The 27,781-nt window shown below is 45.0% G+C and overlaps 2 protein-coding genes across 3 annotated transcripts; one reads left to right on the forward strand and one right to left on the reverse strand.

Annotated features, from left to right (window-relative positions):
* Positions 1-13,801: 13,801 nt before the first annotated feature.
* On the reverse strand, positions 13,802-18,624 carry ubl3b (ubiquitin-like 3b). Its single transcript, XM_076159642.1, has 6 exons — positions 18,476-18,624; positions 17,805-17,926; positions 15,477-15,585; positions 15,268-15,354; positions 14,925-15,002; positions 13,802-14,698 (listed from the first exon to the last, which is right to left on the reverse strand). The coding sequence occupies exons 2-6, from the start codon at positions 17,829-17,831 to the stop codon at positions 14,646-14,648; spliced, it is 354 nt and encodes a 117-aa protein (XP_076015757.1). The 5' UTR covers positions 17,832-17,926; positions 18,476-18,624; the 3' UTR covers positions 13,802-14,645.
* Positions 18,625-20,158: 1,534 nt separating this feature from the next.
* foxo4 (forkhead box O4) lies at positions 20,159-27,503 on the forward strand. 2 transcript variants are annotated; one of them, XM_076159540.1, is made up of 3 exons: positions 20,159-22,127; positions 22,374-23,891; positions 24,090-27,503. In XM_076159540.1, exons 1-2 carry the CDS (start codon positions 21,687-21,689, stop codon positions 23,859-23,861), a joined length of 1,929 nt encoding a protein of 642 aa, XP_076015655.1. In that variant the 5' UTR covers positions 20,159-21,686; the 3' UTR covers positions 23,862-23,891; positions 24,090-27,503. The 2 variants fall into 2 exon arrangements, with proteins under 2 accessions (XP_076015655.1, XP_076015654.1); XM_076159539.1 differs by having other exon boundaries at positions 22,374-27,503.
* The last annotated feature ends 278 nt before the right edge of the window (positions 27,504-27,781 follow it).

The following is a 27,781-nucleotide window of genomic DNA, read 5'->3' on the forward strand; positions in this document are numbered from 1 at the left end:
TTTTCCATGGAAATGTAGCACCAACCACAAGTCAAATCCTGTAATAGGTCCATATGTATAAACACGATTCATTCCCTATATACAGTGTTGCCTTATGGGCCGTAATGTGAATCTGTAGGAGAATAAGACAGCCCAGAGCATTTCATCTCTTACATACAGAATACACTTTCACTCATCAAATTTAGCACAATTTAAAGGTGCCTATGGGTCTTTGATATGGAAAAGTGAGTGTTTTTTTTTAAATGTCCAGGTTTCCTCTTAAACAGGCTATGAAGGGAAATCTAGTGATCAAAATGCAGTAGAAACAACAATGACAGTATGGAGCCTGCACATCTAACCCGACATCATGTGAGGGTCCATGTGTGAGGGTTCTCTAAGCAAGATCTATCAGCAGGATCACAGAGTCTTTAATCAGATAATTGGTCTCAGATATAAACAAGCGATCTGTAGACTGAGCTTTTCATAACAATACAGCAGCTCTTGACCCACTCTCAGTCAGACACTCTGTCTCTTAGAAACCACAGACACTGGAGCCTTCAGACTGACGTTTTGTAAAGAGCAGGACTGTGAACACAAAGAATGTCCCCCTGTCTCCTCTCCAGCCTCTCCAGCCTCTGCTTCAATGTTTTATGTCCCCGTTCTGGGTAAATTTATAAGTCCTTCAGCTCTTATCAAAGCCCTCCCACCCCATCTGTCGCTCCCTATTTCCATTATTACAGGACGACTATTTTCCACGTTTTAGTCCAGATAAGAAAGTGCATAATCTGTGCTAGAGCTCAGCCTGTGAGATGTTAAAGTTTCCTCCCTGATAACCTGCCCGTCATACGTTTGAGCAGATTCCCCCCGTGCCGTTGGTCCCTGGTTCTCCTGCAGGGCCTGTGGGTACGTATTCAGGCCTGCTTCCCCTCGGCATGATGTCATTTCAGTTTGGCTGCATGAACTGTAAGAGGAGAAAAAAAAGGGAAAATAGAAATAAGGAATGCAAACTGACTGACGCCAATGGAGCCCATCAGGAGAGAGGTGCAGATATCTTCAACCAGCATGGCAGAGTGAAGAGTGTGGGAGGAACTCTGGATCTCATCCTGAATGAACTCCTGTCACTCCAATCTCTGGTTTAAAACAACAACCTACAGTCAGCTTGTTAGCAGGATGTAGAATGTGGATTTTAGATTGTTTCTTATGACATTTATATCTTTTTACATTATTTGAAGGATTATCTAAGGATGCTTTTAAACAGAATCAACCTAAATGACTTGCATGCTTTGAATTCTTCATGTAACACAACGTTCAGCACATTGCAGTGTTGTAAAATGTCTGTGCCAAGTCATCTGACAGGAATTTAGGAATGACAGGAATCAGTATGCAGTGGATATTTCCCATTTTCAACAGATACCACAGATAGAAACAGACTCAGGGGAGCATAGAAGTCTAAGGCCAACAATGTAAACGGTGAATAAAACGTAATTCCCTGAACGCCTCTCCAGCTCTGATAAATGAAGACTACTGTGGTAAAGTGATTTGGATGTTTGACAGGGACACAGATGTTGCAATTTGGTTAAAATGCAAACACATGACTCTTGGATGTGAAGAGCGACTGCAGAGGCTTTATCATCCATCTTACCAATATGGTTTGAATACTGGGAAATCATCAAAAGAGCGGTGACATGAGTGACTGCACACCATCCGACCACATGAGAGGGATCCGGCCTCTTGTGTCCGTTTCCGTGGAGGAGACACAGACGAGAAGCATTCAAGTCGTTGAGCGGAGGAACAAATCTTGCTGTAAAAGACTCAGTAAACAGACCCAAATATTTACAGCCGGCCTCCGAGGGAACGTTCCCGCTCAGGCTCTTCTGCATGAATGTCCCCTGAAAAGTTCCTCTGCCTCCCGCCTGTGAGTCCCTGTTTGACCCTTTACGTTATGTGAATGTGATAGTGTGTAACTGGGCTGAGGGGCTGATTTAAGAAAGACAAAACAATTATATTTAGTTCTTTATTTACAAATTAACAAAAAAATAAAATAAAATAAAATAAAATAAAATAAAATAAAATAAAATAAAATAAAATAAAATAAAATAAAATAAAATAAAACGTTTCAAATAAAATAAAACGTTTCAAACAAAATTCAATCGATTAAATGTTCTGGCCTTCTGTAATGGAGCAAATACTTCCACATTCCAATGCTAAATCAACGTGGACAAGACAAATCGCCATGTATGCTCACCAACACACACACACACACACATACACACAGGCTGAGGGGGCACCTGAGTCCTGCCTGGAATGTTCTGGAATGTTATCACCACAGAGCTCAGAGAAGTCCCCCTCCCACAGTAACAACACTGTTGCCAGGTAACAAAGTAGCCTCAACAATACCCACAGAGTGATCCGCAGTGTGTGCGTGTGTGTAGAGTGTATGTTCATTTTTTTTCATGTTGACTTAGTATTTGCATTGTTTACTCTGATAACAGTGTGCGTGAGTGTGTGTTCATAGTTCTGAGTTCAGTTTCATTATGATGAGGAGCATTATTCGGTTTATTTATCTTTATATACAGTTAGTATTGAGTTTTCTATTCAGCTTTTTTCCCGTTGATACACAGCCTGAGACCTCCTCATGAGTTATACTGTTTATTGATGTTGTTTAATGTCTGTTTACAATGGAATATATCTTAATTTTATAACATGAACATGAAGGAGTGTCACTTAAATCACGCAGCTGTGTGAAGCGTGTCTGTTGTTGCGTGTGTGTGTGTAATGTGTTATCAGTGTGCAGTAAGAAGCTGGAGGAGATGATCCACATCCAGCTGAGGAACAGAGCTGCATGTGCGGCTGTAGGCGTCCAGATCTCTGCACACCGCCTTCTTATGCAGCTTCTCATCCCCACACTTAATCAATTAAGTGACACTGCTTACTAACAAAAACAACTGCATGTTGGTGTCAAGCTCAATATGTAGACAGAGTGTCTACAGTGATACAACAAGTAGTAAAAACCAGAGACCCTCCCTCCCTCACTCCTAGCTGGTCCTTCTCCATTACTTCAACTCCTCTCCAACAAACAAATGAAACATCCTAACAATGGTTGAATAATCAGCGCATGAGTTCATATGTCGAGCTGTTACAACATTCCCTCTCCCATATTAAACCCTTTTCCATCGCTCACCTCTCTCCCCAGACATATACTACAAGCTTCTTTTTATTACGCTTTGGACTGAGCAAGTGAATAAGGAGCAGAGTGAGCCAACAGAGTGCACTGGGAGGTTTTGGAGGTTATAAAACAAACCTAATCTAGAAAGGAAGGGAACGTGGCTTCTCGTTCTGCATTCTTTCCCTCATCAGGAATTCACTGAGGTTTGGGCACGCACTTTTTTATTGGGGCCCTTTCCTCTTTGCCGGGGAATGACAAGACAGCGTGTTCCTGTCCTCGTGTGCTTTGAACAGGAGAGATCCAGATTTTTGCTTCAGAGCTGTCCAAGCGCTCAGGGCTCAACTCCACACCCACTATTTAATCCTTTAAAGGCCTCATATCACACAGGAACAAAGTGCCCCTCCACTTCCAGAGTCAGACACAACCCTTTGAAAGCTCATTTCACACAGGATAATACTCTCCACGCAGAGTTGAGTTGAGGGTTTTGCACCTCTGCCTGACTCATGAGGCAATACGCCACTTTTAATTGGATTGCAGACCTGCTCTGCACTCAGCTGTAGCTTATGGTTTTGACCAGCATTTAATCCATGGCTGATTGGAGTCTCTAAACTCAACAGACAGGAGATTTACAGCTCCCAAAGACAACGCTGTGGTGAGAAAGACACTCCAATGATGTCAATTTATCTAAAGGTTATTCAGAGGCAAAACAAAAACGCTGAAGGAGACGAGAGCCAGCGAGCCTGGGATGACCACAAAACTATTTCTAATGCATGTCTGTTTATAATAAGATGGAGAATCCAGAATGCCCCATGCTGAGCCAAGGAAAACTTGGAAAAAAACATCAAGTATGTGTGACACCGGGAAACTTTCAGGAAGATGTTCTGCACCACTGAAAACATTTTAAACACGTTTCTGCTCCTCTCGCTGCTGTTTTTACTCCTTTCTAACTCACTAAGTGTTTTCATCAGGAAGATAACCAAAGAGAACAATCTGGTCAGAATGACATTAAATTATTAGAGAAGATAGAAACGTTGGATTCAAAATGAGAAGCCAGCTGTGAGCGTCACCATCTGAGCCCCAGCACAAACAGAATCATCTGACGTCTCACATTGAATCTTCCTGTTTTTCCTCAAAGCATGTGAGGCAGCGCAGACATCTGGCAGCTGGACTGTGGGACCGGTGACAACAGAGGGACAGGCAGGGAGACAGACAGGCAGACAAAGATACAGGAGTCGTCAGAGGCCAGAGCCTGAACGCAGCACAGACGAGGCTGCACCACAGCTGTTTGTCCTCACCATCGACTCCAATCCACATCCAGATTAGAGAAAATTTAAGTCAGAACAGATCTGCTGCTACTCTGTAGAATAATCAGAATAGAGCAGAAATACTACATTCTATTCTAGAATTTAACAGAATAGCATACTGTAGAATAGACTAGAATATTCTACAGTTCTCAATCTAATATGACCTCAGCAAGACCGGGGAGGCACCAAGTCTTCACCAGGAATAGAATAGAATAGAATAGAATAGAATAGAATAGAACAGAATAGAATAGAATAGAATACTTAGCTGTCAAGAGTTTCCCCAACATAACCTGATGACATTGTGATAGTGACATGATAGTCTGTAATAAATGGCGTTGACAGCCAATAGAGTAAGCTATAACTCTTTAAAGCCTTAACAAAGTCTCACATAGATAAACATTAGATATACATTAAAAACAAATGTGAGGAGGCACTGTGTGATTTATGTGGGACTTGATGTTTCTTTGCAGCAGCAACATAAAAGCTCTTTCCTTTAGTTCTAATCAGTCGGCCTAACCCGCTGACAGCAGCCATTTCTACAGCAGCTGCATTCATGCAGAGGCAGCCTCAGCTCTTTCTGGGCCCCACACAGAGATTTAGCGTCGAGTAAAATGCTCAATGCAGGACTTAATGGCTTATTTGTTCAGTTCGTCCATCACTGAGTCTGTCTAGCAGCTCCTGTGTAACACGTGAGCCGTCCCTCTCTCTCTCTCCCTCTTCCTCTGCAGGGTTCATGTGGTGGACTTTTGGGCCTGTGAGTGTTGACTGAGTGTCAGTTTAGGAAAGTTTCGGCTGTGAAAACAGAGCTCTGCTGAGCCGCCCTGCTGCCCTCTGGTCTCCCACAACAAACACACACGAGACATTTAACCTGAGCCACGCTGTCTTTAATTACCACCACTCTCTAACTTTCTCACTATGCAGGCAGAAATGCAGCTCCAAGGAACCCTTTCATATGAAAATAGCAAAGTTATATGTTATTATGACATCATCAGCTCTTCCTTACCCACTCTGGCTCAATACAAATCTTCCAGTTTTGGAGAAATGTGTATAACAGAGGAACATCCAGAGAGTTTGACTGGTCTGACTTTAAATCTGAAGATTTCAATCAATGTCAGAGTCCTGCAGCTAATCACGCAAAAGTCAAAGTTTAATTAACTTAGTTGAGTTTAATGTTTTGCCTCCAACTTGTTTATCTTTGTATTACATATACACACATTAGAGCTCATCCTGCATGTGATGTGTTTGATTATGTTTGGTGCAGATGTAACACATGATCTTATCTGCATTTTCCTGTCATACCTGCTGCTTTGGAAGCACTGGGATTCACAAAAGACTTTAAAATACAGATCTCTCAAATCAACGTTATAAATGAAGCAACTGGTGCATTCTTATTTTTTTTATAACAATGGAAATATAACAGAAAATATGAGCCTCGCCTTCAATAAATCTGAAAATTACTTTTTAAGCCAAGTTTATAGAAAACAGCTGAATCTCTTCTTCTTCTTCTTTCCCTCTTTTGCTTAGTAAACAACACTGCTCTGTAGAGCCACCATGTGGTAAGGAGTGGGACAGACTCTGCTGCGTCTCAGCGGGTCAAACCTCCATCCTGCTCAACCTCATATTGTGTTTCAGTGAAGCTCAGGTGTTCACACTGAAATGAGGGATGTTTTGGTTTTCAGACGACGGCATTGACATGAAAACAGGGATTTGATTGTTGCTGTACTTGGGCCATTGGATCACTATTTTCAGCTCGTTACATTTTCTGACACCATTAACCACAAGAGCAGAACAAGGACAACACCCTGTACTGAACCGTGTCTGTTACATCATCAGTATGGCTTTTCTCTTTCACAATACACGTGTAAACATGTACATGTAAACGTTTGTGACTATTAACCCACAACTTATAGGAGGAGATGCAACAAATATGAACAGATGTGAACAGAAATCCCTTTAAGTCTAATGGTTAAAACTTCACAGGCCAAAAACGCCAAAGTGGTAATTACAGCATGGAGAACAAAGCACAAAGAAAGAGCAGGGATGAGAACCGTCTTTCACTACTGCAAGCTGCTAATTACAACCACAAACTTTACGAGGCAGCTTCACAGGAGCACTTTGAAGTTTAACTGTCTTGCTCAAGAGTCAAGTCTGAGTGTGCAAATCCAGCAACTTCACAATCACAAATTCACCTCTTGTTCAGCTGCATATTTTCCACACACACCCCACTTGTCTTTGGGCTCTATTTAGAGTGTGTGTTGCTCCTCGTCTTACAGTCGTGTCTGTGTCTTCCATCCATCCAGAACAGTAACGTGGATACTGTGTGTGTGTGTTACAGCACCCCAAAGAGTGTGAACCTGCCGCCTGTAAATCAGAGGCAACAATAGACTCCACCTGACCTTTTCCTGTTGCACCAGAGCTACTAAGTGCTGTTTGTTCTGCAGGGCGGACAGACGGAGAAGACAGACACCGGCACCGCAGAAGAGAAAGAAAAGCCCCAAACATCAGCATCATCAAACCACATGACAGAGAGCTTTTGTTTATTACAGCAGGCGGTTTGAGTTGTAAATATGAAAGAACGAGCAGAGGAGGAGGAGGGGAGTGGGGACAGGAACATTACTCCCTGACTGCGAAGGATCAAAAGACATGACGGAGAACATGGAGGTAAACAAGAAAACAAGCAACATGGAGGCTGATTTCATGCAGCCTGTGGTCACCGAGCTGCAGTGGCCCAGACGGCATGTGACAGACAGATGGAGTGCAGACTGAGACACGGATTGTTATGTACTGACTCACACACTCGCACAGACTCAAACACACACACACACACACACATACACATACGGGGTCAAGACTCAGGGAAAATGATAAAACCAAATTCCAGCTACATTTTTTTGCTAAACCCAATCAGAAATGGACAAACTTCCCTCTGTAAAGCTTTAAAATGCTGTAATCATCCCAAAATCCACAACAGAGGACCCAAAACAACAAACACCCCAGGGTCCCTTTAATAGGTAAAGCCCTATATGTCCCTACATGTCCCTTAATACTGAGATTCTCAATCCTGATTGAACTAATCAGATGTAGGACAGCCGGGGGAAACGCAAAACATGCAGCAGGTTAGAGAATTTAGGCCTTGATATCCAAAATGAAGGGAACAGGCTGCTGATCTAATGTTGCCCATGGCATTAGCAACATCACAGGTTTATTTTTCCTCTCTTGCTGATTAAAATCTGTTGTTTTAGTCAGTGTGGATTCCATTTGAAGCTTAAATGATCAGTTTGGACAGGGATTTATGGGGCGATATTAAAGGCCTTTGCCCCTGTGAATGTAAAGCATTGCCTGGTTCGTTCTTTCCCTGTTTTAAAAGACTGCACAGCTTTTCACAGCACCGCTCGCAGCTTTCCCCTCTCTCTCCTCTCTTTGTAAATCCTTCACAAGGAGAAGTGGGATTCATTCCACCCTCTGGTCTTTTCCACTCGACTCTTTATTCCTCCTCCAAGTTCAGTTTTTCTCTCTCTCTCCGTCCTTTCTTTCCCTTTGGCCGTAATGCTCGGAAACTGTGCAGCTCGTCCAACAATGCGTCTCGGGACTCCAGTCAGGCTGGCTAAGAAGCGACGCTGGGTGTTTGTTGGGTCAGACTCCGGCTCCCCAACTCTCCTGATACCTGATACTCTCTCATTGAGTTACAGCGGTGTCACATTCAGCTGAGTCAAGGCTGGAGCCAGCATGAGACAACATCCTGGGTGTAAACACATTAACATCAGCACAGACTGAGCAGCATTCACAGCCTCACACACACACACACACACACTGGCCTCCGATCAAACACATTAACATCAGCACAGACTGAGCAGCATTCACAGCCTCATACACACACACACACACACTGGCCTCCGATCAAATTCACTTGATTTACTTCTTAACAGGATTTCTTTCATGGACATTCCAACCTAAGCCTGATTTAAGGAGTAGAATCAAGTTCAGGGTGAAAGCAAATCTTTAAGTGAGAGTTTAAGGGTTTTTGTCTTAATGAAACCAAACAGAATGTTACTTGAAATGCTCAAACTTCTTTACATATTCTAGAATCTACACACTCAATAAATTCATATGAACTAAAAGAGCCAAAAAAAGCATTTCAGCATAATAAGAGGTTTTGTTTGCTGGTAACCATAATACAATAGTTCATGATTAAGAGCTTTAATAACTTAATTTAAGGTTTATTTTTCAACAACTTGTCCACTCATCTGGCATATTAAGGGAAACTAAACTCATATAATTAACTTTCCTGTGTTTATACTAAGGAGTGTGCCCACAGCTCAAAATGACTAATGACGTTTATATTTTACAATGTTGCATACAAGTAATTATGTTTGGCATTTGCTTCCCCCCCTAATAAGGCCCCAGTGGTTTAGCCCAACGTTACATATTGACTGAACCCCATGTTGTAAACGCGCGTGGGATGGAGGCCAGGTATCTTAATCCCCATCACCCTCGGGATTCCCCACCAAGAGATCCCATTAGAGAGGATAAAAGCTGTAATGTAGTCGGGAGAGGGGAGGAATGGCCGACTCGTACATTGAGACCCCCACCTGCCGGCCGTGACCTCCATCTGATCCCTCGCTCACTAACTGGAATTACAGCTCACGGCTCCAGCGGCCAACCAAAAGAGCAACCGAATGTAAAGCATTCTGATGTCTTAATGAACAACATACACACAGCAAAGGGCACCTGCACATTAAGAGAGAGGGAGAGAGAGAGAGGGGGAGAGAGAGAGGGAGGGCACCGGCGTCTGCAGATACGGTGGAAACGGCTAATAATGTGCCGGCCTGCGGCGAGGAGGTCAGAGCCTGTAATCATGACATTTGGAATCACTTCTTATTCCTAAAGTCCACAAACATGTCAGAGGTAAATTAACGTTACACTTAATCTGCTCCTGAAGTTAACCCTGTAGTTACTTTATATATTTAAGATGTTACACTGAGCATGGAATAAATCCTACACAAATGAATCTCTATACTTTTCCATGCATCGTTCCATAGATTGAACTGGACTTAAGATCCTAAGTCAGTAAGTCAGTGAGACGCTCCAGTGCAAGTCAGCGCCACGTGTGTGAAGTGAAAATTGGCCCAAAAGTGTGTGTGTGAGTGTGGAGTCTGTCAGGGGGTCAGTAGGGGATTGAGGGAAGGTTCATGGACGGGGCAGATCAGAAGATGAGTAGGATGGTAAAGAGCAGGTCAGTGTGTGTGTGTGTGTGTGTGTGTGTGTGTGTGTGTGTGTGTGTGTGTGTGTGTGTGTGTGTGTGTGTGTGGGCGGGAGTAACTTGAGGATGAAGAGAGGGGCCCAGGTCTGAGTTTCTAACATCATAGCCGTTAGATGCAAACTCATCCGTACACAAAATGGAACCAAATGATCTCAATTAATTATCCTGAGTTCAGATGGGAAATAGGCTCAGAGTGTAACAGCTTGCAGAGACGAGACACATTAAACAACATGAAACAAGCAGCGATGGAGATCTGATGATGCAGAAGAGGTGTCCAAGTTGTTTGCAACACTGATTGGAATGTTACACACCATGTAAGAACTGACTCAACGCACAAATCAGGGTGCACGTGTAAGCCGTTATGTCAGAGAACACCAAGGTCTGTAATCAGTGTGAGCTGGTGTGTAATGACTCTGACGTGGGTCGTTGAATTATTCAGAATGACTCTTTTTTCTTTTTCTAGTTTTTTTTATGGGCTGCATTCTCTGTGTTTTGGCTTCAATTCTTTGTGTAATTGCTTTAGTATGTTTTTCTTCATAACTTATTTGGTGCTTCAGCGCTTTGAGTGAAACTGGAGCAAGGGTCTGGATAGAGGCCAGCGCCCCCCCCCCAAAAAATGACCGTTTGTCCCAAACAATGAGGACACAGTGTGCTGAGCCAAGAAATCATCCCAAAAGAAATAGGATTTGTGTTTTTCCTTTGAGTCAAACAAGGATGGAGAAGTTAGAGTAGAAGTCTAACCTACATTATCCCACATATCTCCAAAAGTGATTGTCAATTCAACCTGGGGGGCTGATTGGACAAAATACAGAGAAGAATCCAATTATGTTTGACCCTGGTTGGCTTGATGGTGGCGCAGTATTTACCACTTTTACATTTTTGGCCTTTTAACTTCTGAACTGTTACTCATAGCATCAACATTTGCGCTCCACTGGTTTTCTCCGCCATTTTGAATGTTTTCCTCCCACACTTCTGGGTCATTTGTCACAAACCTTTCCATGTTAAATGTCTTGATGAGGGTCGAGTCAACAACCTGTTCATAGTTCCTAACTGAGAGACAATGAACTTCACATGGTTTTCCTTTCAGTCAGACACACACACTACACACTGAGCTCCTGCGCTGCACTTTTCTTTCCATCTGTCCAGCAAATAGCTAATGCTGTTGTCAAACCCGTGGCCCCTTTCCCTTTTACAGTGGCACGTTACAAGGATCAGGGGACCATCTGGTTTAATAAACGGCCAAATAAAACGGAGCTGAACTCACTCCCCCCTTTGGTCCTACACATTTCTGCTGCTGCTCCACTATGGAAACATTGCGTATAACTGTTCAAGCCTCACAACCTCCTCATCCTCACTACACACACACACACACACACCACACACACATGCACACACACCTGGTCAAAAGCCTTCATCCCTGGCCTTCCTGCTATGATCCCTTCATCTGGAAACAAAGATCCATATAAACAAGTGTCCTTTTCCCAATTAGGAGGAGAGAGGATGAGTGGAGATGAAGAGCGACAGCAGCAGATCCTGCAGGCAGCATGAAAGCTGAATCCCCGCTGGGTTAATTCAGCCCCTGGATGAGTGTGTGTGTGTTTTCACGCTGGCCCACTGAACTCTTTCATGGTGGACCTGGTGTGGACAAATGGATTCACATGATAACAAGCGGCCGTCCTGACTGACTGCACACTCACACACTTCCTCACTCCGAACACTCCGATACTGAACATGGAATCAACCCGTTTAGCTTCAATGGCAACATTCTGTAACGCAGCGGAGGAGTCGGCGGTGTCGGTAGCCTTCATCCTACTGTGTGTGCAGAACTGTGTGTGTGTGTGTGTGTGTTCACAGCTGGTTTTAATATGGAGGGAACTGACAGATAACTGAGGCAGCAAAGGGGAAAACAGAGCACATCGCATCTCCTACAGTCTGAGGCACGCACTCATCTTCTATCATTGATTTATTACAATTTCTCAATCTATTGACACAAACTGGTCAAACAGAGAGGAGGAGGAAGAGGAGGAGGAGGAGGAGGTGGTGGAGCGGTGAAGATAGCGTCCCATAGAGTGTTGGAAGATAATGAGAGATGGAGATGTTTGGAAGGGGAATTCCTGCTGCAACGGTTTAATGATTATTCACATACATATTAAAAAACGAAATCACAGTGCTAAACGGCCATCATGTTTCCCAGACCCTTAAGATGATCCCCAAAGGACCCAATAAACATTCAAATGGGACAGGAAAACAGATTATCAGATTACCAGTGAATGTTAAACATTTTTATTGGAAAAGCGTTTTGCAAAAGTGTCAAATTCCTGTTTGTTGTTTCAGCACCAAATCGTTGCTGATGCATGATTTGCCTTTGCACATTGATGAAAGCTCAAATAGCTCCTTTCAAACTACAGTATCATAGATTTCAACAGAATCTTCATATCACTTGAGCAGCATATTTCCCAGCAGCACTTACGCTGTCTGGTTGGGAATAGATGCGTCCACACGAAGGACAGAGGAGGCCGGGCGGCACTTTGACAAACAGCCCCGTTTCTGGACCGCAGCCCTCTGCAACACACCCAACTAAAGTGGCTGCACATGTTCTTTGAGTCATGTTGACCACAAGAAGCAATCCATCCTGCGGCCCTAGCTGAATGCGGCGGAGTAAAGTAGCAGAGAACTTCGACAGATCGTCTCCCTGATCCCTTAAATACTGTTAGTCACCTCAGCAGTGAGCTAAACGCTTCCGTCCAACAATCACTTTCCTTTCAGCGCTGTCAGAATTCATTTGTGGTGAATATGCGGCTCAGATAAGGGCCAAGTGGAAAGTATGAAGACGGGAAGAAGGGGTTAGAAGTTTCAACGACAGGTTAGGGAGCGTGTTGAAAGAGAGGTGGGTTGACTTTACTTTTCCTAAGCTGCACTGCCAACGTCAAGTGGAAACCTGGACTTCTTGCAGATACATGTCAGCAGCAGATTCCTGAAATGAAAGCTGTTGAAAAGAAGTTCAAACCACCACAGACACGCAGCGGAGAGAAAACTCCTAATTGCCCGTAGGTGAGGATGAGGATGAATGTAAAGGTGTTTGCCCGTCTGTGTGTGATAGATTGGCGACCTGTGCAGGGCGTGATAGGTTCAGGGTCCCCCAGGGTTTTATATGCCAGGTGAGTCCCAGTATCCAGCTGGACCTAAAGCTCCATGTTCTGATAGCAGCTGGGATTAAATGTGTTGTGATTTCTATTAAATCATTCCAAAGACTTGCGATCACTAATATCTCTCAACATAGATCCTTTTTTGGTTTATAAAACTTTTGGATCCCCCATTTCTGAGCGCTCACAGGGGAACACTGCCACCAAGAGGACAAACCCTAACACAACATGTATCTGAGGAACTCTTTCAAAGACTCAGACAATCAAAAGTTGCCTTATTTAAAGATTTATTAATTTATGATACAAGCTTTGATGTAGACGACATTGCATTTTTTAGTCTTTACATTTATTCATACTGAGCTAAACTTCATAGCAGTGACACTGATCGACAAAAACACAAACCAGAAGACACTCAATGGAAGGAATCAAAAGGTTTCCAAACCACAGCTGATCAAAGCTCCCAGTGCACCACCTCTTTAAGACTGCGCCCACCTCGCCCGTCCTCATACGACCACGTGCATTACACAGCCTCAGACACACACGAACCCAGTCTCACACACGCTAAAATTCAACAAATACCTATACACGAGATAAAAATCGATATATTTAAATTTCATTATTAATGATATTACTGTATTTCACGATAAAAGGCAAACATGAAGAAAGACAGCATCCAAATGATAAAAGTTCCTCATGACTCCTCAGTGTTCAGAGGGAGGGGGGGAGGGGTTCTCAAGAGCAGCGGCCCGGCCCCCCTTCCCATTTTCAACCGCTTCTTCAGTCTGCGTTTATCCGGCTCTTCACATTGCCTCCTCTTACTTCCAGCGGGCGAGAGAGCGTTGCCGTGGCGCCTGATGCCGTTTCATTGTTGCAACAACCCACCAAAATCCTCCCATTCCATTTTTTTTCTTTACAGGTGTGAGAATCCCTTCCTGCTTTTTTGAGGACCCGTCCGTCCTTCAGCTCAGTGCGCAACAGTGCCTCACACACACAAACGCGCACACACACACGCACACACACTGAGTAGGCTATTACACAGCGGTAAAAAAAAAAAAAAAACCTCTCTCCATTGGTCCAAAGCTGAGAACAAACAGATCGAGGCGACACCGGCGATGTCACCGGTTCCGTTAGTGGGAGGCAGAAACAGTCTATATGTGGATGGAGGCACATATTCTACCGTGTGTCGTCTGTTCCTCTAAGAAAAAAAGTCCAACGAGGGGGGAGGACATGATCGTGAGACACAAACACTTCTGAATTAACAAACTGGTTAAGTGCAATGTGAGTATTAACACCATTCAGTAAGATGGAGAGGGGGGGGAGGGGGTGTCTACTGTCTACTGGGGGAAACAGCTCATACGTCCATGATCAGGGTCTCTTATGTCCTACAGGCCTTTAATGCCCCAGCGGTGACCTGGGCCCAGGTGAGGGTTTGATTTCTTGATCTCCAAACAAAGGCAAAGCGTGGCAAAATGGCCGATCAAAAGGTTTTAGGAGAGAGAAAGAGAGAGAGAGAGAGATTTGAATATATTGGCACAAACAAAAACAAGAGCCTCAGATTAGACGAGAGTCTGACCGATGTGGGTGACGGCAGCACCGAGCCGACTTCCTGCCATTACTCCCGATCCACAGATGACGAGCAGGACAGAGACGGGGAGGAGGGAGGGGAGGGAGGGGGATGGGGTCGGGAGACAGTGTGTGTCTTTGTGTCTTTGTACATGTGTGAATTTGTGAGCGCGGGGAGGAAGGGAGGGGGAGAGAGAGGGAGGAGGGGGGAGGGGTGTGTTTCTGTTGCTTTACAAGAGCAGACAGCAATTGCTCTCTGTGGTTTTTTCTCTGTTCCTCTGACCTACAAAAGGAAGCAGCAACACAAGGCGACGTTAACGACACGACACTCAACACAGCACATCATCATTTAGTCGCACTATGAGAACGATCTACTGTCCCTTTGCTACTCAGACACTACTTCATCTGACAATAACAGAATTTCAATGATGCAAGTTTATCACTACACACTTCTAGAGAATACAACGTTGTACACAAGTATGTCAAAGCTCTACTGGAAGCTTCTTTACCGTGGGAGTTTGGCTCTGGCAGAGTCTCTCTGGCCACCAAGTGCATGACGGTCGTTCGGCCGGGGGGCAACTTCAGAGCTTTAAAAGGGCAGGAAACAGAATTGCTCAAGTCTCTACTTTAATGCACTGTGCAGTCAGCTGAGTGGCAGGCAGAGGATGCTGGTAAAGAACAGATGAGAGATAACCTCGTCTTCATGTGATGACACTGAACCTGAAAGCTGACGGATGGTTTGGCTCACGTGTAGTTAAGGCCTGTGAATGCACCCAGCCTTTGGGTGCTGAGGCTCATTTACTTTGAAAAAGTGTATTTCTCGCTTTTTGGATGACATTGTGGTGTTTTTACCTCCCAGGGTGACGTTGCCGTGAAGGAAGCGACCCTGGAAGATGAGGCGCAGTATGCTGGGGCTGCTCACCTGCTCCTCCTCCCACCCTGTAAACCAGAGAGCACAGGAAAAAGAGGGAGTCACTCTCTATATCAACTATCACAAACCCAAGCTGCTTTATTGAAGTTACTATAAGAGCAAAACTAATCCCAAGCATTGGATTCCCTACCTGCGGGCCAGTTGTCAAACACGTGCTTGGCGATGTCTGTGGCTGAGTCGTTCGGGGAGAAAGTGAAGTCTTGTGTTTTCCCGCTGACCAGGATTAGGCGGAGGTGCACCTATGAAGACGAAGGAGGAGGAGAGAAGAGGAGGAAGAAGAAGATAATGAATCATAAAATCACCCGAGACACAACGCTAAATTCCATCATGGCTCTACTTAATTGCCCCGGGTGGAGACCTCTCCGTTTCCTCTTCCCTCTGACCTCAGCAGACATGAGGCGACCCTCGCCGCGGCGTGAGGAGACAAGCATTCCAGTCTAATGAGATTTATCCCCAGCAGATCTCCACCCTTTTGACTCGGCTGCTTCATTCACTGAGCTCTGACACTGAAGTGAGCGCCTGTAGCCCGCAGATGACGACAGATAAGGGTGGGGCTGCTGAGGAGGAGGAGGGGGGGGGCACACACACACACACACACACACACACACACTGGCCCTTAGTTCGGCCCGCTGGCTGCTCCTCTCCGGGCTGTTGGCCTAACGCGATAACCCCAGGTGTCCCAGACAGCTCCGTTGCCATGTTATTAAATTTACATGGCCAGTGCGTAGCCCTGAGGCGCTCCGTGCTCGTGTGTAGAGGGGGCTGCTGACAGCGGGGGAGTCCTTTCAGTGTTTATCTCTTAGGGAACCTACACTAACCATTTATCCGACGACTCTATTTAACAATCGGTTCGTTCTTTTAGTGACGTAGTAATTAAAACACACTTCCAGGTTCCAGCTTCTCAGATGAGTGAACTGGGGAATTCTGTTTCCTGAAACCTTAACAGTCAATTGAATCTTTGAAACTGTGGAGATTGCGATGGGCTTTGACTCATTCTGTAGATTACAAAATTACCGATGAACAATCGAGGACTCAGTAGGTTGTTGAAGAGAACAAGCAGTGACAACAAACATCTCTGTGGATTCTTTGTAACCATGCGTCATAAAGTCAAGTTTATCATTACAGGAATTATAGGTCCATGTTTAATAGAAATACTAAATGATGTATTTTAGTCTAAAGCAGGCCCTTTTTCAAAGTGGAACGTGAACTTTCTTGGGTTCACACACGAAAGAGGAGAACAAAGCGACTTATCCCAGAGGTGTGACGTCAGGACGGGCCAACCTCGCTCTCTGATCTGTTTACAAACACACTCCCCCGCTCCTCCCCACCTCCCCCTCTGAACTGAATAACCTCCATGTGGGGTGACAGATCCTGGTCATCATTAACCAGCTTTACCCCAAACCCCCCCCCCCCCTCTCCTTTCCACCACCCCTCCCCTCCCCCGTCATCCTCCACAAAACAAAGCTAAATCTGCCTCCTGACCCATGGTAACGTCCGGCATCACAAACACACTCCACATTACGCAATCCAAGGGAAGTGTCACCAAACTATACGTGGCGTGTTATTTATAATTCCTACTACAGAGGTAAACAGATCTACTTACAGCGTCATAAAGCATAAACTACACGCTGGCATCAGTAGACATGTATCTGTCCTGATGTGGGAACAATATCACAGAACATTGATATTACATTTTTGTGGAGGAATCAATAACAACTCAAGGGTTCTTGATAACGTCGGTATCAGTAACTTGTACTGGAACTTCATCGATCCAATAATTAATCAATAACAGGAATACATGATTAGATAATAACAATACAAACCAAACACCTCATTCATGTGAGACACCCGCCTAACAGATAGAACAGATCATAAATAAATGTGCTTTAAAACGGAGCTTCTCTTATAACTTCCACTTCCCTTAATCAGTATCCAATCAGTCCATTCCTACGGTGATGAAAGGAGGGAGGGTGTAACCAGGATTTGACTAACAGGCTGCAATCAATTGGCGTCTAAACATTGAAAGGAAAGTAGGGCAACGTTTTAACTGAGATTAGACAGATGGCGATCCACAGTCACTGTCCCTGCTATGAGTTTATGGACGGTGCCTAATCCGTGACCCCACCCCCCCAAAAACACCCCTTTATCAAATTCAATTTCACTAAACACAACCTGGGAGATCAAGAAGACACTTCATTACATTTGTATTTGTTCACTTCATCCAATGACAAAGGGGAACTAAATTTCCTTTTGCTATGTTCGCCGATTGAATTGCAACATCCTGCTGATAAACGTTGAAATGTGTGACTATAATGCAGCATTGGTTTGGATCTCATTTGATAAGACTGGCCTTCATCTTTGTAGGCCGGTTCCTTTGAATTGGGACACAGCCCCGGTTTGCCACACGGGTGTTGTGTTGCTCTTTGAAAGGTGTCAGGTGTTGCAGACTCTCACTCACCAGATCAAGATCCCGTTGGCCGGTCATGGCTCAGTGAGGAGGAGGAGGAGGGCGGCAGTGTGGAGGAGAAGCAGACAGGACAGGACTGGTGTGCTTCAGCTGCGTGAGAGGGGGCCAGAGCCCTGCCACAACACAACAACAACAACATCAACACACACAAACACACACACACACACACACACACACACACAGCTTATCACTGCCTGGCACCAGATCACAGCACATTATTCATCATCTCCCGAGCTTTCGTTGTTGCATCAAAGCTAAAATCAAGCCACTCACACAACTCTTGGTTAGTGGATCACTGATTAGTAAACAAACCGAATTATGTCATAAAAGTGCAGAGAATATAAAAACCTATTAAGGCTACGACAGGAGACAGCTTAGCTCATCTATCCATGTTGTTACCAAGCGAGCGGAAAACTTATTTCGCAATAATTCAAACTATTACCACGACAACCTACGTGTTTGGTTACAGTTGCGTCATTATTGCTGTTAAATAGACAGTAATTACGCCGGAGCACCGCAACTAGCACCGAGTTCGGTACCGAGAGAGGATGGCGCTCGCGGTAACATTAGCAGCGTTCGCTCGGTACAAACTAGCTCTCCCTGGCTAGCCGTTAGCTCGCTCGCCTGACGCGCTGCGGCGATGTGCGCTCTGTCGACCTCACCTGCATCTGATTTATGTGATCAATCTTTGCATTCGGGTGAGTTGGTGGTGGGACGGGGAGCGTTTTGGTGAAGAAAATATCGAATGTAGCTGAGTATGGCTGGCTGTGAAGACCGAGGGCTAATGGACGGGAAGACGCCGGATGTCAGCTGGTTGTAAACACAGAAAATGACCGCGAAGGCTCATGGGAGATGTAGTGCAGAGCAACAAAACACAATAAAATGTAAATAATGTACATATAAAACCACTCATACTTACGAATTTAACTGAAATGTGTGATTAAGTTTTACATAATACATTGTTGAAATACCTAAACTAAACATAAAAACACAAATAATATAGACACTTCACTAAAGTATATATATATATATATATATATATAAATAGTACAAAAATGTATCCAATTTTATAATAATTACGTTGTATTATTATTTTTATTATTATTATTATTATAGACAATATATGCCTTACTTCCACGAATCATCCACTTAAATGTGAATGTGAATGTTCTACTCCAAGCTCCCTCCTGATGCCTATGCCCCACACCCTGTCCCTAATTTAAGATAAGAGATAAGATAAGATAAAACCAAGGGAAATTGCTGAAGTTGCTTGCATGATCTAATTTTTTCTGTCACCACCCAGAGCTCAGGTAGAAACTTAGGCTTAGCTTTCTCTTCCACTCTACAGTTCTATACAGCTGTTACAGCATCGAAGCTGCACTAATCTGCCCATCAATCCCACACTCCATTCTATCCTGAAAGTATTCAAAGTCCTTCCCTTGGGGCAATAACTCACTGCCCACCTGGACAGGACAATCAAATGTTTTCCGGCAGAGAACTGTGGCCTGAGATTTGAAGGTGCATACCAGCCGCTTCACGCATAGCTGCAAACCAATCCAGTGCATGTTGGAGGTCACAGCTTGTTGGACAGAACTGCATTGTTTGCGAAAAGCAGAGATGCAATCGTAAGGTCACGAAAATGAAAACTCTTCAAACCTCAACTCTGCCGTCAGAAGAAAATCACAAAGAGAATCATGGCAAGGAAGAACTTTGAGCCCTTCAAACACAGGGAAAGTGTTTGATTTAATACTGAGCATACAGACACAGCTCTCAGTTTAGTCACGTATAAGGACTGGTTGACTCATAAAGGCCCCAGCACTCACGCGTATTCTTCAAAAACACATTAACTACACGGGCAACGGTAAAGAGCTGATTCACCCTCTCTCCAGTACCCAGAGAGTGAGTTTTAAATACAATTACAATTATATGTTTAAACTTTATCTAATTATTTATCTAATTATCCATCTTTTTTATTATGTCTAAATTCTAATAAAAGAATGATAAGTCAGTCCAAAGAAGAATAAATTTTAAATATGTAAATATAAATGTTAAATATTTTTCTTTAATTTATTTGAGTAGTATGTCTGACCCACATTACACAGACAACATGGTCATGTAAGTAGGTTAGTACTAATACTATTATTACTACTACCACTACAGCTCTGTACTTGTACTGGGCCTAATATTAGTTTTAGCAGTATAAATAGTGCCTTACATTGGGTACATAGTTGGCGGGGTGGGTAAACTTTAGTAAACTGTTACGTAATCCACCGTTACAGGTACAAGTTGCCTCTACTTGTTCACGCCCATTATGTCACATGAATGACTCGATTCCCCATAATCCCACGCGGCGCAGGCGCAGTCGGCGCTGTCTGACAGTGGTAAACAGACGTCAGAAGGGAGTCTTCGCCTCGAGTCAAAACAAAACAAAACAAGTCTAAAACATAGTGGACGAGTTGGTATTTGGACCCCCACGATGACGGGAAGTTTGACTAAACTTACCGCTGGTTAAAACCGGATACACGGAGGAGGTTATCGGCGGCTTTTCACTGACTTTTTCAAGGATTGCAAACTCTGGAATAGCAGGAGCTTAAGCAGCTAACGTTAAGGTGGCTATCGGGCTGTTTTCAAAGTGAGACGTTCGGGTGCCCGCGGACCTCCGAGGCGGCCCAACTTCGCCAAACCCCGCGGGGGATCACCGTGTGGTACGTTTATGGCCCTAACCACGGGACGATCGCCTGAGATTCGGTGTTCCGTCGAGAGAAATTAGTACCCGCTTCTTCGAGCATCGTGTGCCGCGGCCGGAGTGTGTGGAGAAACATGGCAGATGGTGACATGCGCCCGGCCGCAATGTGGCGGACCGTGCAGACCTGAAGCGGACTTGGTCTCACCTCCGAGTCTCTCTCTCATGACACTTTTTCCTCACTTCAGTACCATTGAGCCGTTATCTGAAACTGTCCGCTTTCCGTTTCCTCTGCTGACTGTCCCGGAATCGCTTTAATCGTCACAGAATTTACGCATTTACAGGCCGGAGAGACGGCGGGCAGCGGCTCATTACCGTGTTTTTTTTTCACACTTTCTCAGCGGTGAGTGAACCAAACTGTGTCGTGGATTATCATCATTGTGTTGGGTAGTTTGAGGGATTTATTTAAAAGTGTACCACGTTTTTTAGTATCCAGTTTACCAGGCAGCGTGTTGTTTACAATTGCAGAGTGACGGAGACGCTAATCCCGCTTTGTGTCCTGTACAGGTTTACTGTAACACATCTTGACAAAATCTTTAGTTTTACATAGATTTGGTATAAAACAACCCGGGTTTTAAGTGTTACTAAATTATTAGTAACTTACTTTTCACTAATCTTTTTACATTAGTTGTATTATAAGTATTTACGTATTTTTACGTATCCCACAAACTCATTATTTAGATTACGTGTTAATCAAAATAAAGTACTTAATTTCATATCCAGAATCTCCAATAACGGGATTTTGTTAGGTGAATTTAAACATCTGTACTTTGGCGATCCAAATGTTTTGGTGCTCATTCCCTCTCTACTACTTTTGTTTTTGTTCCGTTAAAACAAAGGGACTCTCACCCCAACCCTCCACCCTCCTATATCATTCAAAAGGTTTATGATAGTTACTATTAAGGAGATTATTTGGGTCCCCTAATCTCCAATCTGAGGATTAACCAAAGCTATTGGTGTGTCCAGATTACTACAGCCCACTGTTTACCCCCGCAGTGTGTGAACCGGGTTGTTTTTGTGTCAGGAGGTTATTTTGACAGCATCTCCTCGTCATTATTTAGCCGTTTAAAGGTAAATGTTTTAAGTGGTTCCGTCTGTGCGCCTGAGTGGAAATACAAGTCGCCGCCGTCATGGAGGAGCCGTCGGTGCCTCCGATTGACCCAGATTTCGAGCCGCAGAGCAGACCCCGCTCCTGCACGTGGCCGCTCCCCAGACCCGACATCTCGGCTGTCAAAGTCGAGGGGGCGGACGGCACCGAGTCCGCCGCCGGGACTCCGCCCGCGGAGGAGGACAAGCCGGAGGCGCAGCAACTCACGTCCGAGCCCGAGAAAGCGGCGGCATCGGCCGAGGGCGGGGCTGTGGGCGGAGTGGGCGGAGCCGGCGCGACCCCCCGCAAAGGATCATCCCGGCGCAACGCGTGGGGGAACCAGAGCTACGCGGATCTGATCAGCCAGGCCATCGACAACTCGCCCGACAAGAGGTTGACGCTGGCGCAGATCTACGACTGGATGGTGAAGACGGTGCCTTACTTCAGAGACAAGGGGGACAGCAACAGCTCAGCGGGCTGGAAGGTAAGGCAACATGTGGGGAGGAGGAGGAGACACCCAGGGGACTCTGTAGGGACCCTATAGTGCTGAGCTAAGCAACATAACTGTAAATGAAAATGTTGTACAGGCCCTACAGGTTAATTTGTACTGCAGCAGTGATGGATTGTCCTTACATGAATGAATATTTGTGATCAATATAAGAGCATTCACATTATTCACCCTTTTTATTCTGCATTTTAATATTAATAACAATTTTGTCTCTGTTTTCAGAATTCAATCCGCCACAATTTATCACTCCACAACAAATTCTTGAGAGTCCACAATGAGTCGACAGGCAAAAGCTCATGGTGGATGCTCAACCCGGAGGGCGGGAAGACCGGGAAGGCTCCTCGCCGCAGGGCCGCCTCCATGGACAACAGCAGCAAACTGCTGAAGAGTCGCATGAGAGCAAAGCAGACTAAGAAGCAGGCGGGAGCAGCGGGCCTAGGGGGCACCGGTGGGGCGCTGCAGAGCGAGAGCAGCACAGCTTCACCAGGTGCCGACAGCCCCAACTCGTCCCAGCAGTTTCCCAAATGGGGCGTCAACAGCGGCAGTCCCTCGTCCCGGGGAAGTCTGGACGATTCCGACATGTGGACCACCTTCCGCCCACGCACAAGCTCCAATGCCAGTACCCTGAGTGGCCGCCTGTCACCCATCGCTCCTGGCCAGGAGGAGGACGACAACCTGCCCGAGGAAGGACTGCTGGGAGGCTACAGCGCCAGCAGTCTGCCCCCCACCCTCACCGAGACCCTCATGGAGGAGCTGGACCTGATAGACGGTCTTACGCTGATGACGGCGCAGCAGGGGGGGGCCAGCCCCAGCACGGCCCCGCCAGCACCACCCACTCCATTGCCTTCTGCCTCCACTCTGCTGCCACGAGGCTCCAGCTTCTCTTCCTTCCATCAGCTGCAGCCATCCAGCCTCCCGCAGGCCCCCACACACACCGGGACCCAGGCCTCCGTCTCTCAGTGCACAGAGCCCTCCGGTTTCAGCAACTCCCTCTTCACTCCCATGCATAGCTCCAGCTCTCGCGGGAGCGGCCACTACAGCACCCATGTGCCCTCCAGCCTGGAGGCGCTGCTCACGTCTGACTCCCCCCCTCCCAATGACATCATCATGACCCAAGTGGATCCGCTCATGGCCAATTCCGGAGGGGTGGGCTTGATGGGCCTGGGCTCAGCTGTGGTGGGCGGACGGGCCAAACCCAACCAGCTGTTGTTGGGTAAAGCTCTGGAGCAGAACACGGTGGCGTCCATGACGCTGCAGGCCCAGCTGCAGCCGCAGCAGCACCACCTTCACAAGCAGCAGCAGCAGCACCAGCAGCAGCACCAGCATCACTCTCAGATGGGGCTGGGGATGATCCTCTCAGGCATGACGCACGACCCTCCGCAGCTGTCAGCCCTCAAAGTCCAGCACACAGCAGTGGGGCCACATCACGCGGGGGCCATCGCCTCAGCCAATCCCGGCGGGGGTCTGCAGTTGATGGGTCAGTTCGGAGCTCCGTCCTGCTACCCGCCCCTTCAGGACCGGCTACCCACAGATTTGGACATAGAGATGTTCACGGAAAATCTGGATTGCGACGTGGACTACATCATCAACACTGACCTCATGGACGGAGACGTCATTGATTTCAACTTTGACCCCATACTGCCCGGAGGCCAAGGCTATGCCGGTCCAGCCTCCACACAGGGCTCCGCCCGCAACTGGGTGCCCAGCTAATTCCTCAGCTAACCATACACACTTAGCCAGGTACACCAACTGCTCTCAGGTTCTTTCATTACAAAAACTCTGAACAGCACTACACACGGAACAGGATTTGTTTTTGAACTTTTTACGTTTTTTTGTTTTTTGTCACTTTCAACTTTGCCAGTTTGAATTCACCACCAGGATCATGAGCTTGGCAACAATGGCATCATGAATTACCTTCTTATCATCTTTGTCTTGCAGAAACTGATCCCCAATCAAGATAACCTCACAAAATCGCACGACTGGTGCGTTCCTCCTCCCTGCTGGATGAAGTTTCTGGATCTAGTTTCAAATATTAACTCGGATGTTGGATTTTAAACCAGACCCTCACCCACCTCATGTGCCAACACATGCAGAGGACGGGGGAGGGGAGGGGGAGGAGAGATTCAGGCAACTATGCACAGGTTCTCTGCCTTTTTTAACTCTTGCAACGTTTTGGCTGCTAGCCGATTTTCATTAAAATCGTTTTTTTTGTTACATGTTTGACATTAAGAGTGAAAAGACAAATCAAAACTAAACAACTCCCATCTGCAGGGAGTGACCTTTGCATTTATGTTACACCAGAATAGCTTTAAGGTGGAGACGGTACCCGTGATCGTGACGGCTGTGCTATTGGAGACTCAATGGACTGTGCGTTTCTCAGTGAGCGGTCCGTTTTTTCCACTGTACTCTTAGCTGGCATACACCTGCCCGGCGTGAGACGCTCCACCCAATGCTGTTTGATCGTCCGCATCGAGTATAAGGTGCAGAAATGACTCTGCTGCCGCCGCTTCTTCGTTTCAGAGCAGCTGGTGAAAACGTTGAGGTTGGGGCCTCTAAACTGTCGCAGGATGATGCAGACTATTGGATGCTTGACTCAACATTAACTACACGTTTTGCATAACTGTGTAGTCGGACCTTGGTTTGATTTTTAAACAATTTGACTTTTTCCTCATTTAAGGAGGAAAGAAAAATGTAATGCTTTTTTTTTTCAATGAAATCTGGAGATTTAACAGTAAGTGAGTATGTATTTGCAGTTTTTGGCATTTTGACTTCAATCCAGTGTGTTAAAGTGACGGTAGAGGTCACTGAGAGGGATTTGCTTGAACCCCTGATGTGCAGTTGAATTAACAAAATGAAGAAATGTGATTTGTGAATTTCTACACGGGGCATTCAAGGGTAAACATATTGCCAACGAGCGATTAGTTGGCCAAGTATTACGATGTCTTAGATAGCAGTACGTCTCCACTGTTAAATTGTCTACCTGATTTTTTCATCCTTTTTGTTTTGTTCTTTTTTAGAGCCTGTGCATTTTCAGAGCACTTAAGGTTTCCTGCTGCGTGGCTCAGATACAGATCAGGAACCCAAAGTAGGAGACGACGACGGCCACGTTAGGTTTCACCATTTCATATATAGAGTTTGAAAAGCCGCTAAAAACACGTCACGTACACGTTGCACATACAACACACGACACGCTATGCAGATTTATCAGGAGAGCTCAATTTAATCTTGAAGGACATTTTTAAAAAATCACTTCTTGAAGGGTTTTACTGTTTTAACTGTTTCCCTGACATCAGTGTTGGTGAGAGACACAGGGCTTTCATGTGAAACACGTCCTCACACATTACACTTCATTATACAGGACTAACATTCAATGTGTGAGAAGTACAAAAAAGAATATATTTGATTATAGTTTTAATGTACAATTTAGATGGAGGTAATAAATGAGATATTAATACATATGAATATATTACTAATCAGAAGTGACTTTTTTTTACATTGGAGGAAGCATTTTCAGATAATTTTTAACGGTAATTTTCTATACTTTTATTTTTGTAAAGGATGAAATGCATGTAGATTTTTTTACATAACCAAAGGAACACTAATATTTGCATGGCAGTTAGGGAGCGCTTGGGCCTGACATGTCTCTGTGTAAATACGCTTTGCAAGAAAAATGCCTGTAACAAGAAGTCTTGACTTTACACCACAAGGCAATACTTGATGGTTTGAAGCTAAATTCCCCATCATCATCATCATCATCATCATCTGCCTCATTTGTCCTATGTGAGTCATTACAAATCTAGCAAAACAAAAAGACCTGTGCTTGAAATGTGGTGTGCCCCCCCCCCCCCCCCCCCAAGCTCTTCGACAGGCCGAACTCTCATCTCAGAACGCGAGTAACACGACAGGTACAGCACTTCTCAGGGTTTCTCCGAGAAAAAGAAACAACGTTATCGGATCATTGCAAAACATATTTATTTGACACGTGGTATCTGTTAAAGCAGACTGGAAACCAGCACCCCCCCACCCCTCCACCCGCCCCCACACACACACACACACACCCCTGTTGTTTTGTGGTCCTGGAGAAAGAATCTGTTTAACTGTTGATGCTTGAAGAATTAATGGCAAAGTTAACTTCCATTTGGATTGAAATGTATGTGCTCGCTCTTCAGCCATGAATAGTAATCATAGCCTGTCCCTCGGGATGATCTGACTGCCAATACGGAAAGAAACAAACACTATAGCATGTCAGTCTGTAGCATGTTGGACTCCTTATGTCATCTCTCCCCCTTTTAAACATGTGTTTTGTGTTAGCCTTAAGTTTGTATTTAAATACTTTTCCCCTTAACCGGTGAAGGTTATGACTCACTTATTACTTTAAATCGGCAATTACATCCCCTTATATTCATCATTTCACTGTAACTATGTGAATATGTCCGCCTCTGACTTGTATGAAGCGCACACTCTCTCTCTCTCTCTTACTTCCTCTCGCTCTCCCTCTCTCCCTCTCTCTCTGGTGCTACACAGAAGAGCTTCAGGTGCATGTCGGGGGCCTTTTCAATTGTCTCTACACAGCACAAGGATCTTGAATTGGCGTTAATGTAGTTACATTACACACCACAGCCAAGAGTCGTTCTCCCTCTTCCTTTGTACCATTTGACACATTTTTACCCCCCTTAACATGTCACTTAGTGAAGATCTGGAAATGAAAGGTCCCGTTTTTGCACGATAAACGAGCATTTGTTTCTTGTTCTATCAGACTGTAACAAGGATATGTAATCATTTTAGACCATTTTATACACAAAGAGCCCCCCCTGTTTTGCATTTTTATTTTTTATTTAGCTGATGTCTTTTAGTGAAGACTGCAGGTTATTGGTTAAACCTTGTGAATGGGCATCTCACATAGAAACTGCTGCAGCAGGCTTTCATGTCTTTTCATAGTTTACTGCTGCCTCCTAAACAAAGGCAGGTGTGGTGTTATTTACTTTATTCCCTTATTCCCCCCCTCCGTGTAATTACTATCTATATATTTTTCCTCTCCTCCTTCTCATCTTATGATAAAGTAGCATTTAGTCACTATATGATTGTTTTGAAATTTAAATTGCCCCATATGATACAGTATTTTAGGATTTGGCAAGGTTGTTTATTTTTATTTTTTTTAACTTTCATTTGTTTCCCATAGGGCTGGGTGGGGTGGTCAGGGATCGATGAGTTGTGCACAAGCCAATCAATGTTTATTACTTTGTTTATGATTAATGTTCTTTCTTCTCCCCCAGCCTTTCTTTACACATTACGTCACGCAGAAATGACAGTAAATGCAGTTCTGATCAGCAGAAATAAACATAATCTGTTTAACCCACTTGGCCTGAGTCATTTTAGAACATACAGACTGTGTGTGTGTGTGTGTGTGTGTGTGTGTGTGTGTGTGTGTGTGTGTGTGTGTGTGTGTGTGTGTGTGTGTGTGTGTGTGTGTGTGTGTGTGTGTGTGTGTGTGTGTGTGTGTGTGTGTGTGTGTGTGTGTGTGTGTGTGTGTGTGTGTGTGTGTGTGTGTGTGTGTGTGTGTGTGTGTGTGTGTTTTTTCAGTTGTGTAAGTCCGTCACTAAGGGGCACTGTTGTATCAATAAAGCAACACA

The sequence above is a fragment of the Genypterus blacodes genome, unplaced genomic scaffold (assembly GCF_046128005.1).
Source record: "Genypterus blacodes isolate CSIRO-AG114 ecotype Tasmania unplaced genomic scaffold, CSIRO-AGI_Gbla_v1 ptg000098l_1, whole genome shotgun sequence".
Taxonomy (NCBI): Eukaryota; Metazoa; Chordata; class Actinopteri; order Ophidiiformes; family Ophidiidae; genus Genypterus; species Genypterus blacodes.